The 13,125-nt window shown below is 44.5% G+C and overlaps 4 protein-coding genes across 4 annotated transcripts; all 4 read left to right on the plus strand.

Moving 5' to 3' along the window:
- Positions 1-249: 249 nt before the first annotated feature.
- LOC111597578 lies at positions 250-2,009 on the plus strand. Its single transcript, XM_023312376.2, has 2 exons — positions 250-573; positions 633-2,009. Exons 1-2 carry the CDS (start codon positions 250-252, stop codon positions 1,752-1,754), a joined length of 1,446 nt encoding a protein of 481 aa, XP_023168144.2. The 3' UTR covers positions 1,755-2,009.
- Positions 2,010-2,239: 230 nt separating this feature from the next.
- On the plus strand, positions 2,240-4,316 carry LOC111597464 (solute carrier family 2, facilitated glucose transporter member 3-like). Its single transcript, XM_023312212.2, has 3 exons — positions 2,240-2,704; positions 2,870-3,042; positions 3,098-4,316. Exons 1-3 carry the CDS (start codon positions 2,293-2,295, stop codon positions 4,223-4,225), a joined length of 1,713 nt encoding a protein of 570 aa, XP_023167980.2. The 5' UTR covers positions 2,240-2,292; the 3' UTR covers positions 4,226-4,316.
- Positions 4,317-7,751: 3,435 nt separating this feature from the next.
- LOC111597466 (low-affinity glucose transporter HXT4) lies at positions 7,752-9,001 on the plus strand. The gene is made up of 2 exons (XM_023312214.2): positions 7,752-7,782; positions 7,846-9,001. Exons 1-2 carry the CDS (start codon positions 7,780-7,782, stop codon positions 8,959-8,961), a joined length of 1,119 nt encoding a protein of 372 aa, XP_023167982.2. The 5' UTR covers positions 7,752-7,779; the 3' UTR covers positions 8,962-9,001.
- A 1,548-nt stretch (positions 9,002-10,549) lies between these two features.
- LOC111597465 lies at positions 10,550-12,897 on the plus strand. The gene is made up of 3 exons (XM_023312213.2): positions 10,550-11,164; positions 11,277-11,458; positions 11,707-12,897. The coding sequence occupies exons 1-3, from the start codon at positions 11,071-11,073 to the stop codon at positions 12,877-12,879; spliced, it is 1,449 nt and encodes a 482-aa protein (XP_023167981.2). The 5' UTR covers positions 10,550-11,070; the 3' UTR covers positions 12,880-12,897.
- Positions 12,898-13,125: the final 228 nt, after the last annotated feature.

A 13,125-nucleotide genomic window follows, 5' to 3' on the forward strand; every position in this document is an offset into this window, starting at 1 on the left:
GAAGGGCGTAATCTGGAGGGCTTATCGCATATATATGCGCGTTTATATCGCTGAAATAGTAGCTATTAATTAAAAGTCTTAATATTGTATTATATTGATTTTTTGTGTTTGGATTGATTGGCTTAACAGAAGCGTGTTTCACTAAATGGTAATTGCCTGCGATAAGCTGATAATATACAAAAACAGCGTAGCGAACCGTGCGTGAGTTATAAATATAAATAGGATCAATGGGTTCCTGGTAGTGCGCCAATGACAGGCGACAAGACAGCAACTTCGCGCGTCTCCTTCCACCAGGAGCGGGACCAGCAGAGCAAGCCGACCCCTGAGCAACGCAGCTGGCTTAGCCGAGCTCGTAAGAATCAACCGCAATGGAATGCACTCGGGGCTGGCTCGCTCATCTTCGTTTCGGGTGGCATGAGCACGGCCTGGGGTGCCGGCTTTGCAGCGCATTCCATGTATACGGAGCTGCTGAAACGAACGTTCCATATGCAAATCTGCTGGTATGGAGCAGCGCTACTTGGAGCCGTAATAAGCGCCATATTGACCCATCGTACCCCACAGCGCCCTGTTTATGTGAGTCACTGGGTATGCACTCGAAGTCATTAAGCTAATCGATATATGTTTGTCAACAGGTTCTGAGCTCTTGCCTGGTGCTAATCTGTGGCATGCTTTACTTAACGCTGCCGGAGCAACCAAATGCCATCATTGCAGCCCGCTACTTGGATGGCTTTGCCAATGGCTTGGTCTTTGTTCCCACCTTAACCACAGTTGGCGAGCTATCTGTTTGTGAGATGCGGGGCGTGTTTTCCGCAGCCCTCGAGCAGATGAGCTACAATTTCGGCATCTTTATCCTTCTCATCTACACTGCCATCTGGGAGAGTGGCTGGAATGTGACCGTGGTTGCCGACCAGGCGCATGGCCTGCTAAGCATTATTTTTGGAGTTGTAGCCCTGGCTCTGGCACTGACCTGTTGCGTCGAGTCACCGGTGTATTTACTGCTGCGGCGTAGTGAGCAAGCTGCGGTAGATGCTCTGCGTCATCTGCAACGTCCATTCGTGGTGACGTGCGAAACTTTTCTGCTACTGGACGAGCACAAGCGCTACGTAGTTGCCAATCGAGGCCTGAGTTGGTCTCAAAGCATCCAACAGGGTCTAGTGCCATTGCTAAAGATCGTCGCACATCGCTCACTTTGTGCCCTTAGCCTTACTCCCATCGTGTGGAGAGCTCTGTATGAAACAGCTGTGGGGCTAACGCCTCACTTTCACACCTGGCCCTATGCGGTCTTTGGTACTTTGCGCTGGAGCGGCTCCATCTGTGTTGTGTTCTTGATGGACTCCGGGGGCCGTAAGAAGCCCTCGCTATTTGGCACCTTTGCTGGCGGCGTGTTTGCCATTGCCTTTGCCAGTTTGCTTGACCGTGTGCCTCGCTTGATATCCGCATTGATCATACTGTTTTTCTTTCAATTTTTCGCTGGTGTGGCGCATGCAGCTTCTGCTGTCTACCTGACAGAGGCTTTTCCATTGACATTCAAGCCGTACTTTGTGGCGCTCGTCTACATCATTGAGCTGATGATCAAGATGGTCTTTTGCATATGCACTCCAACGCACACGGACATAGCGCTCTATTTTTACATATTAGGGGGATTATCCTTTAGCTTCTTTCTGCTAGGCATCTTTTGTTTGCCAGAAACGAAGCTGACAACTCTGTCACAGGCTCAGCCTAAGATACGAAAGTGGTTCAATGAAGACTTCTGAATTTTGATCTACAGACTAAGCTAATAAAAAAAATTGCAAAGCAGAAAACAATGAAGATGTATCGACAATATATTGTGTATTTGAGAAGTGACTAAGTTTCATCGTATGACTCATTTAAATTTGATTAAGTTAATCAAATATCATAGCGCAGCGCGGCATCACTTAGCATCGAAACAGAGTATATGGTGTTTAGTAAAAGTAATATTCTGTGGTGCGTTGCCTTTAATAACAGCAAACACTTTACATACTTAATAAATTACCAACATTTTAAGTGTTTCGATTTCCAATTAAGTTAGGTTAAATGTCTTAGCTTATTTGTATGAACAACCTGATAGGCTTTGTTGTCACCAGAACGCATTACAGAATGTGGTTCTGATTTCGAGCATTCGGAGCTTATCAGTATGGAGATAAGCAGGTGTTGAGCTTCCCTATCGATTTCGTCAAAAATTCAACAAAAAGTACCTGACCGTGGACTTGAGCTTTCAGTTGACACCGACCAGTGATTCCAAACGGTTGAGGGTGGTTCATTGATAACAAAATGAACGACAAATATCTGCCACCACAGCCACCGTCATACGGCTTCACTTCGGCACCACCCGATGGGTCTTATCCGCCGCAAGGATACCCACCACACGGGTATCCACAGCAAGCATATCCACCAGGTGGGTCTCAGCCGCAAGGATATCCACCACAAGGGTATCCACAGCAAGCATATCCTCAACCAGGATATCCTCCTCAGAATTATGCACAGCCACCACCAAGCTTTGGGGCCATGCCTCCACAGAACTATGGGCCACCACCTCCGCCTCACACCTACGGGCCCACCCCACCACAAGACTACGGAACAGGCCAACCACAAATGTCGCCGCCTACCTTACTAATGGTACAACCCGATGGCTGGTATAACCGAAACCAGAAGAACAAGCCCCAATCTAATGCCGCGGGAGCGGGTAAGTTTAACTGAATCATTTCAATTTAGTCAGCTGGTCATAAAAATAACTGCTGATAAGATGTGCTGTGCCACTCAACGATGTAGTTGGCTAACGAACGTGGGAGCTTTTCAGTTATCCACTGATTCTCGGAAATCTGCTACAAAAAGTGATTTATAATTCCAGCTTCACTCATCTTCTTATCGGGTGGCATGAATATTGCCTGGAGCATTGGCTTTCGCAGTATATATTTTGCCGAAATTCCTTTGCATACGCGCGTTGCATGGTTTATTGGCGCCATAATTGGAGGACTACTCAGCGCGTTCCTGGCTAATAAAATACCGAAGAAAATTGTCCTTGTAAGCACCATCGAGTACTTGCCTTAATTTTTTAATTTCACCTTACATTCTTCAGTGTTTCTGCTCAGTTCTCGTGGGGATCGGCGGAATCATAATGGCAGCCACGACTTACAACATCGAAGCCGTTGAGGCGGGCCTCTACCTGGATGGTATTGCCAATGGACTAGCGTTTGCACCAGCGTTGGCATTGATCGGAGAGGTTTCAGTGCCCTATATGCGTGGAGTGAATGCTGCGACCCTTGAGCACATGTGCTACATGCTTGGCTACTTCCTTCAGGTAATATTTCTGTCAACGTGGAGCACATCGCTCAGCTCGTTTAATGCTGAAAATATGCACGGGGTCCTGGCGGCTATCTATGGAGTGATTGGACTATGCATTGCCTGTTTACTGTGCATTGAGTCGCCAGTGATACTGCTGGCGAATGGCAATGAGCAGCAAGCTCTTGACGCCTTGCGGCGTCTGCAGCGCCCATATACGGTGACAACGGAGACTGTGGCACAGCTGGAGGAGCACAAACAGTATCTGGCAAAGAACAGGGATATGTCCACTATCCAGAGCATTGTCCAGGCCTTGCCAGCGTTTGTGTGTCTCAGCTACCTACGCATCCTTAATGCCATGAGCCTTTGTAAATTTGTCTTTTACGCCCTAATCCTAAGCCTTTCGCCTAGCTCTTCTGTATATTCATATACTTGGCAATATTTGTTATTTGGTTGCTGTCGCTGGCTATCAAGCTTCATCACCGGCTTTTACATGGAGTCCGTCGGGCGTAAGAAATCAACGCTACTAGGCCTCCTGGGCTGCGGAGGCATAGCAATTGGAATTTCCACATTAATCTACGCCTTACCTTATATAGACTTTGATACTTTGTTTGTCTTTGTATGTATTTTCCAATTTTTCGCTGGCATTGCCTTCACCGCCACTTCTGCCTATCTGACTGAGGCATATCCTCTTGGCGTTAAGCAACATTTCATCGGGTCTACCTTCATTGCCGAAATGGTAATCTATATCATCATTGCGTCTACGGACTATAGCAAGACAGGACATGGAATTTTCTTTGCCTTTATGGCTGGACTTTGCTTGATTGGTTCTCTGCTGGGCATCTGGTGCCTGCCAGAGACCCGCAGAACTACGCTACGTGAAGCACAGGATAAGTTTAAGGGTTTCCTGGGCAAGGGTTTTTAATTGATAAGCAAAACACAAGTAAAACATAATATGTAATACGAACTTTGACAAAATTAACGATTCAAATATAAAAAGAAATTAATTTAATCCTCCAAAATACCAGCAATTTTTCTCTTAAGCTACAAGAATTGTCGAATTGTGAAAAAGCTCACAATTCATGATTAACATTTATTATGAATCAGCATCTATAAATGTCGCTTCAAACAAATAAAGCAATATTCAGTGGGTACTTCCCCAGCCGTCAAAAATTTTATAGGTTTATAAATAAAAATAAAAGGTGCTTTTAGCACTTATCAAAAAAGGGCGTGGATTCGCCGTAATTTGTTTCGTAGCACAATAAAAATAGCAACGAAAAGGTTGATCAACTCAGTTAGCATTTAGTTACAAAGCACACGGCAACGAGTTTTGTGGCAAAGGCCAAATGAAAAGCGACAAATTTTTGGTATCAGCACCGCCAGAGTAAGACTTCGTCGGCAACACTGGACAACCAAAGTCCTAGTTATTCTCCGCAGGCAAATGATGAAATCCAACACGCCCAATAAACATTCTCAAAGCAAATGCAGCCTCAACCATTGCATCAGCATCGCAGAACTGTGCACCACCTATAGAGAGGCACACGGACCAGTGCCTAACCACTACTGGGGGCAAAATCATTTACATCTACCAGCAGCAATCAATGGCTGCTTTAACCAAGCTCAAACCTGTACGCAGCTTAGTTTACCCGAACCTTTGTGCGAGCAAATTTCTATTAAATAATTCGACATCAAAATTGTGGCACATTACACATTGGCAGCGCGCTATCTAATCAGTATTATCTTTAACTATGTCTATTGAACGATTGAATGTAGATTAAGCCATTTCACATACATACATATGTACCTCCAAATATACGTATATTTTCTATATATAAACAATTGTCTGATTAAATTGCATAAAATTGCCTTGGCAAGCTACAAAAAAGATTAGATTAAGGTCCTACATTCTATGATTGTGTATTAAATTGACCTATCTGAAACTTTTATTCTTACTTTCATCTCAAGTAATACAAATATAGCCTGTAGCATTGCATGATACATGTTCCCGTTGCTTGGTATCACTAGACCACGCCACACACAATGCTCATTAGGGTCATTATCATGTGCTTAGATGCTTTGATGACTGCCGCATTTCTGAATGGCATCCTATTTCTAAGCTTATTGGAGAATTGCGTAGAAGGATTTGCGCTGCCACTGGGCAGCAGAGCTGCAACTTGAGCAGTTTTTGCAGTTATTGTATAGCAGCATATAGAAGCATAGCTTTAATACCGAGCATATACACAGATTCCTGGCCATAAGAGTTTATTAGTCAGTGGACAGGACTTGGGAGCCACAGATGTCCTGCTTCGCGTGCAACATGCTTCTGCTGGCAAACGTGAAGTTTATACACAGCTGGCGGAACATGGATATGCCAACTGAACAAACTTTCATTCAGGCAATTCCAGCCTTGCAAAACTTTGCCTACCAATCGCTCTCAATGACACCAGCGTATTCAATTTAATCTCATATGCCCTCTATGCTCAAGCCACTCTAACTACTCGGAAGTGAGCTTATCCTATATAAAATCAAGCGCCTGCGCATGCTTGTCGTTTGCCACAGAAATATATATAATATATATACGCATATATATACGCATAGATATTATATATATCTTTGTCGCGGACTTGATTTATTTTGAATTAAAAGTTGTATGTAAAACGCAAGCAAAGACAGTCGAATTTATTCTGTGTGACTGTGAAACACTAGCTTATGCAACGAAGTCTGTTGTGCTGTGTATGTGAGATCAAATTTTAATATTTGTATTTAAGCAAGGCAACTTCGACTCTGTTATGGTAAAGCTCGATTTATAACAGGAACAATAATAACCTTTTTACTGTTCTTGTTTCCTTTTTAAGGATTTATTCTCATACCCTTCTATTTTAGGCATATTACAATTCGAGCCTTAACTGAAACAAGCAGCGTTTAGTACTTTATTAAGACTATTTTTCAAATATTATAATAAAGCACACTGCTAAAGGGTGACGCCTCTATGAGAACTGTAATAAATATTTAAAATAAAAGAACTGTCCTTTGCTTAACCTAAGAAGTCTGAATTATCGATGCATTCCTTCACTTTCTACTTACCTGGCAGATCTTTCTGCCCTCCCCAAATTGGCTGCGAGTCACAGTAAGCAAACTGTAGTACTTGAAGATTTGAGTAGGGCATGGAAGAAGTGTGCAGGTTAATGAAATTGTTATATCGCAGTCAGTCTAAAATTGAGGCTACCGAAGTAACGTTGACTCAGGATCGTGGCGCATCCACGGAAGGTATAGAAAATGTAGAAGTGTATATATATATATATAATACCATTCTCATAATGACATTAAGCCAAGGTCTATATAGAGTCATGCTAATGAACTATCTACAAATAAAATATTTGTTAATTCAGAAAACTTGCTTTAATTTAAGAATACAAAATAGGCATATGCTGCCCTATGAAGGTGGTGTATCGAAAAGCATAAGTCACAAGATTTTATGAAAATAATAATATCCAAATTGTGGGGGTCAAGAGAGAGAGAGAGAGAGAGAGAGAGAGGAAATAACAAAGTTAGCAACAAAGTCTATGGAATCCCTGATATAGAATTTATTTAATCAACTTTCCCTTTCTTTTAAGTGTTTACCTGCTCAAGTATACAAACACGAATTTAACTATGTATATAAGAGAGCATTTGCTATCTATTGAACGTGTTCAAAATTCAATACAAATATTGATAGATAAGTGACTGGCTAAAAGGTTGCGCTGTGGACATTGCGATAACGATAACCACTAGCTCTATGGACTCTTAGCGTTTATCAATCGGTGTGACGCGATAAGGTATGGATAAGTAAAACAAAAACCTGTTCGACATCGAATCGAAAATATTTTGGCTCGAGTAGTGTTTTCTTGTGCCTTGACAGTGAAGGGCGTACACACAATAGTCATGGAACCAAGCAATGAATATCATCGAACGGCGTCACAGTCCACAGTGGGCTACTCACCACTGCCAGAGCCAGCTCGGGTGTCTCTTCCGCAACGCCAAATACTCTATCAACAGCCAAGCAGCTGTTGCATCCGTGATCTGCGCAATCAGCCTCAGGCAAATGCCTTGGGTGCCGGTAAGTTCCTAACAGGATTGCAAATCATTAGGTAAAATTCGTGGAACTACTTCGAACTAAGGAAATATTATATGCATTTCGGGACTACTCATTATTTTTGTCTTGAACATGTTTCACATATGCTGATAAGAAACGCAAATTCTGATGACTCAGAAGCAACACAAATTTTATAATTTATAATTTGTTATTTTGAACGCATTCTTCGCACAGCTGCTCTAATCTTCCTGTCGGGCGGCATGAACATCGCCTGGAGCATAGGCTTTGACAATCTGGCAGACGAGTTGGTAATCTGTATGCATCTACGGATTTCCTGGTTCATCGGCGCCATCATCGGATCTCTACTCAGTGTGCTCTTTGCCAGGTACCTCACCTACAAATTACTAATGGTATGTATATGGTTGCACCTGTTGATAGGCTGACTGATAAGCATATCATTTCCTTGTGTTTAGCAACTCAGCTGTCTGCTCGTCATTGTTGGTGGTATTCTATTTGCTGCGACGCAGCTGTATGTGGAAGCCATGATGGCTGCACGTTACCTCAATGGCTTGGCGAATGGACTCGCGCTGCCCTCAACGCTATCCATGGCGGGCGAGGTGGTGGTGTTTTACAAGCGCGGAACTTATGTCTCCGCCACGGAGCAAATGTGCTGCACTCTGGGCATATTCATGCAGATTGTTTTCAGCGTCAGCTGGAGCCCAGACAATGATCTGACCGCGGACCAGCTACAGGGTGTGCTCTGCACCATTTATGGTGCTATTGCTCTGTGCCTGGCCACCGTATTTATTGTGGAGTCTCCAGTGCAGCTGCTGCGCCAGGGCGATGGCGAGCTGGCTATCGATGCATTGATCCGTCTGCAATATCCCAAAGCTGTCACGGCAGAAACCAACGATCAGCTAACTGAGCACAGTTCCTACGTGGCTCACAACAACGCGCTGAGCACTGCCCAGGCTTGGTGCCAAGCATTGCCTGCTCTACTACGTCTCTGCCTGCTTCGCGCTCTTTACGCCATGAGCACCAGCATGTTGATCGTGTTCACGCTTACACTGGCCAGCACCAGGATCTACGGGCTCAGCAGCGGTCCCTATATGCTCTTTGGGCTTCTGCGCTTGGCGGGCAGCTGCAGTGGCGCCTTTGTGCAGGACACGCTTGGCCGGAAGCTAACTCAGCTGATTGGCTTCATGGTATGTGGCGCTGCGTCTATTGCACTGGCGACCAGGTTTTCGACTGAGGACTTTGTAAGACTACCGGACTTGAAGAAGGCTCTGTGGATACTTCTAATATTCCAATACTTTGCCGGCCTTGGGTATGCGCCCAGCTCGGTCTTTCTATCGGAAGCTTTTCCCTTGTCTGTGAAGCGCATGTGCATCGCCATTGCATACATCTTGGAGTTAACTATACAGTTAGCCGTCTGTTATGTGGAGCTCAATGTGCACACTAGTGGTATATACTTCTACGGCCTTGGAGTGTTCACGCTGCTCGGCTTTCTATTCGGCCACTGGTATCTGCCAGAGACAAAGTACTTAACGCTGCGTCAGGCACAACAAAAGTTTCGAGACTTCTCGTGAAGAGCCCACAGAAGTGGGCGCACCAAGACTTTCTACTATCTAATGCTACACTTACACGAATACCTTAGCTTTATAAGCAATACCTTCTGCACTTATTCCTACATATGTATTTATTATTAACGACTGATAACGACTGTAATACCTTGCAAGCTTTCAGCTCTCTTGCAACAAGTGTCTAATCAGCGGCCAATTTGGCAGCTAGTGCTCACTCGTGGCCATAGGAAGATAATACATTGAAAGCTCTCAAATCTGACCAAGCCTCATTAATTTCTTATTTTTGCGCATAGGTGTTATTTGTTATTTGTATTTATTCAATGACGTAAGCCAGCTGATGAGTGCCCGAGCGCTAAGAAATTCACTGACAATCAGAAGTTAAACAACCTTTAAATATTGTTATTATTAGTGAGAGCTGTTTGAAATCATTCAGCCAATATTGAGGCATCTCTGACAGCTGTGGTGCTCTGCTATGAGCACATTATAAGCAAGACTAAGACGACAGACAGATACTCATACATACTTAAACCAAACCGGATAGGATTTATAATAGGTCATATTAATATTGTATAAATGTAGACACAAATATATACTAAAAACAATTTTATTGGCCTATTTTTGATAAGCGACTATAAAAACAACCATCGCTATAAACTAGAGAACGGGCTAGAGCACTAAAAATAAAAGCAAGCAATAATCGACAGGGAGAAATGGGCAGGCGGAGAGAGAGAGGAGGAGCGAATAAGTGAGAGTGTGAGAGAGAGAAACTACAAGCATGAGCAAAGATATGGCTACGTAGATTGATAATACAATGTCACATATAAAACTTGCAATCAAAACATGGAATCTAGAAGACATACTTCACTTAAATAACAAATAAGTCAATAAATAAATAATTACCACATATCAAAATCTGATTGGATTATTCTTGATTATACATAAAGGGTATAGCCTGACCTTGCCCTAGTTTCATTTACATAAAATAGTGTGTTTCAAATAAATAAATATATGCAGCTGTGTTCATAAAAATAGTAGTGCGATTTTATGTCATGTCTGAATAAAGGGATTCAAGTCTATAGACTTTTTGACTTGCAAATAACACTAAACGTTAAAACTGTTTTACTGCGTTTATTTATGCTAATTGAAAAGTGTGCAAAACACGTCTGCAATTAATTTTTAAAAATTCTTTAGTCAGCTTGAGGGACATAATGCATTTATTACATTTAATTGTTTTTTCATGAGCTTAACATAAATTACGAGTGATCCGAGTGCTTGACAAGATTAATCTGATGGGATAAATAATATGCCAATCGCTGATTACCACATCAAAATGGAAGTTCACATCAGAACAGGAGTAAGCTAACATCTGTGGAATCACATCATATATTGTGAGCAGCGCTTGCTTAAAGTAATCCAGTGTAAATTATTTTTCAATACTTTGTTACCTCTGCGAGGCAGTTCATGAATACCAATTCATTTTATTAAGTTCTATTGATATAATGTGGCATCTGGACTTAGAGAACGAATGAGTATGATTTATTTATGATAAAATGATTTCGATTTTGCTCAGTGTAGAGCATGCGAAGTTCACCTTGATATCAGCACTGTCAGCAGTCTGAAAGTTATTTGGCGTTTGTGTCCATTCTGCCGCTTCTGACGCCTACTATTCAAATTTAATTAATTTATTTATATCCAGTAATCATATTGATAAGGGAGCAAGCGAAAACTTTTGTGCGTCTGTTTGTTCGCGTTTGGCGTTTATCTTATCAAAGCTTCGACGTTCTCGCCCCAAGCACTTCAGACAACTGCTGGGAGCGCTTTCCGTTTATCAACTGCACAGGCAACCAGTCGGTCAGGCGAACAGCAACTGCCCAGCTCTCAGAGGGCAAGTGTATAGAGCCGCGAAAAATCAAAACTCCATAAGAATATGTAACTCAGTGTGTGAAAATGACGGCGACGGTCAAAACAAGTGATAAGTTCTGCGACTGCTAGCCAAAAACAAAAGAAACCAAATAAACAGAATACAAACATACAAAATACCTGCGAGTGACAGTGCGAGGCACCAAATAAATCAATCTTGGCCAACTATACAATAGGTCAAAACAGTCTTCCACAATGCCTATACTGCCCACCATCGAGGAGGAGGGCAAGCTGTCTTGGCTGCGTCAGATGTGGCACTATCGCCTGCAGTTTCAGTCCCTGACCGCGGGTAAGGTTACGCCAGGCAAGGCAGCGATCGGCGATCGGCGATTGGCAATCGACGCTTGGACTTTATTCTCTGATTCAACACTTTCTATATCTGATATATCTGTATCCTGCAGCTGCGCTGGTGTTCGTGGGCAGCGGCATGCGACTGGCCTGGTCTATATTCGATACGCCAGCGGGCAAGTTCCTGAACAGCTACAGCACCCACAATCTGATGATGAGCTGGTTCATTGGCGCCGCGTTCGGTGCTCTGCTGGCGGCGCTGTTCGTGCAGCGCGTTACCAAAAACGTGGCCTACGTAAGTGCTTCTGCAGCAATTAACTGCTTATCTCGCTTTCATAAACTGATAAACTTCGACTCGTATTCGCCATTAGCCATTAGCCATTAGACATTAGCTCTGATAATCTCGCTGAATTCGGGGATATACCACAACGGGCTCTCTTTGTCTGTGCCATATTGATGCCAGTTCCTTCTCCATGAGCAACAGATTCGCTAAGCTTTGAAAGCCATTCTTATGATCGATAACTTGGTTCTTTGTCCTTGCAGACTTCTAGCGGCTTCCTGCTGCTTGTGTCTGGCATATTGAATCTGCTGCTGCCGCGGCACTTCATCGCCGCCTGCTACAGCAGCGTGAGCGTGGGTGCCGCGTATGGCCTGACTCAGGTGCAGGCGCTGGTCACGGGCTCGGAGATGGCCAACAAGTCGATACGCGGCATGCTGCTGAGCTGCGAGCGCATCTTCCTGTGGCTGGGCGTCTGTGTGCAGGTGTTCTATACGCGTGTCTGGTACACTCTGGAGCCGATGGAGAGAGGCCACACCATGCACATCGATCAGCTGCACGGCATCTTTCTGGCCGCCCTGGGCGTGGCTGCTGTCATATTGTCCTTGTCCTATCGGCTGGAGTCGCCGCTGCTGCTGTTGCGGCAAGACCGGGATATGGCAGTAGGCGACACGCTCAAACAGCTCAATGGCCACTCGCAGTCCGGCACTGAGCTGCTGCGCCTGCGCGAGGACTGCCGCCAGCTGCACAACACAATCGACTGGGAGCAGTTCACCGATGGCTCGCTTGACTCCTGCTGGCAACGTTGGGCGCGTCGCCTGGTGCCGCTGCTGAAGGTGCTCTTCCTGCGCTGCTTCGCGGCACTGGCGCTCTCGCTGCCTTACAATCGCGCTTTCCTGGTGGTCAGCTGGCATGGCCTCGAGTGCGACATGAACTGCCTCTACTGGCTGGCATTCTGTGGCCTGCTGGGCAGCCTGGGCGGCGCTTTGCTGGTGGACTGGCAGGGGCGTCGCAAGCTGTGCTCGCTGTCGCTCTTTGTCGCGGGCATTGTCATAGTCATAGTTGGCGGCGTCTTTGAGCATCTGGAGGCCGTCAAGAAGACCTACTACGACATCAATCTGCAAGCGATTGCGCTGCTCATGCTGCTCTTTGAGCTGGTTGTAGCTGCGGGTGTCGCTGTGCCCGCCCTGGTCTACACGGGCGAGGCCTTCAGCGTGGCACACAAGGCTAGGTGTTTGGCTGGCGTCCTCATCTTTGAGCAGGCACTGCATCTGGGCCTCATGGCGGCCGCCTTCGAGCACAACCTGAGAGATTCGGTCTTCTTCTTCACCTTTGGTGGCCTGAGCTTTGTCTTCGGGCTCTTGGTGTTCATGCTAATGCCCGAGACTCGCCAGCTGACGCTGTATGAGTGCCTGCTGAAGTTTAAAAAGCTTCCCTAGACTTAAATTGCTAATCGAGTATACTATCTCTACTTGTGTATCATTAGTGCACTTATCTCTCCTATTAGTAATAATTCTTCGTTCTATGTATATAAATAATCATTATTGTAAAATATAAAGGCGACTTTAGTTGGAAAAAGAATTGGCTTATTACACGGAAACTTTTTGGTTAACATGGGTTAAGTGTTGTTCACTAGGCTAAAGCTTGCTGCGCTAAAACTGGAGCTTTTTATAGCAGTGGCGAAA

This window comes from Drosophila hydei, unplaced genomic scaffold (genome assembly GCF_003285905.1).
Source record: "Drosophila hydei strain 15085-1641.00,03,60 unplaced genomic scaffold, DhydRS2 tig00000001-arrow-pilon, whole genome shotgun sequence".
NCBI lineage: Eukaryota > Metazoa > Arthropoda > Insecta > Diptera > Drosophilidae > Drosophila > Drosophila hydei.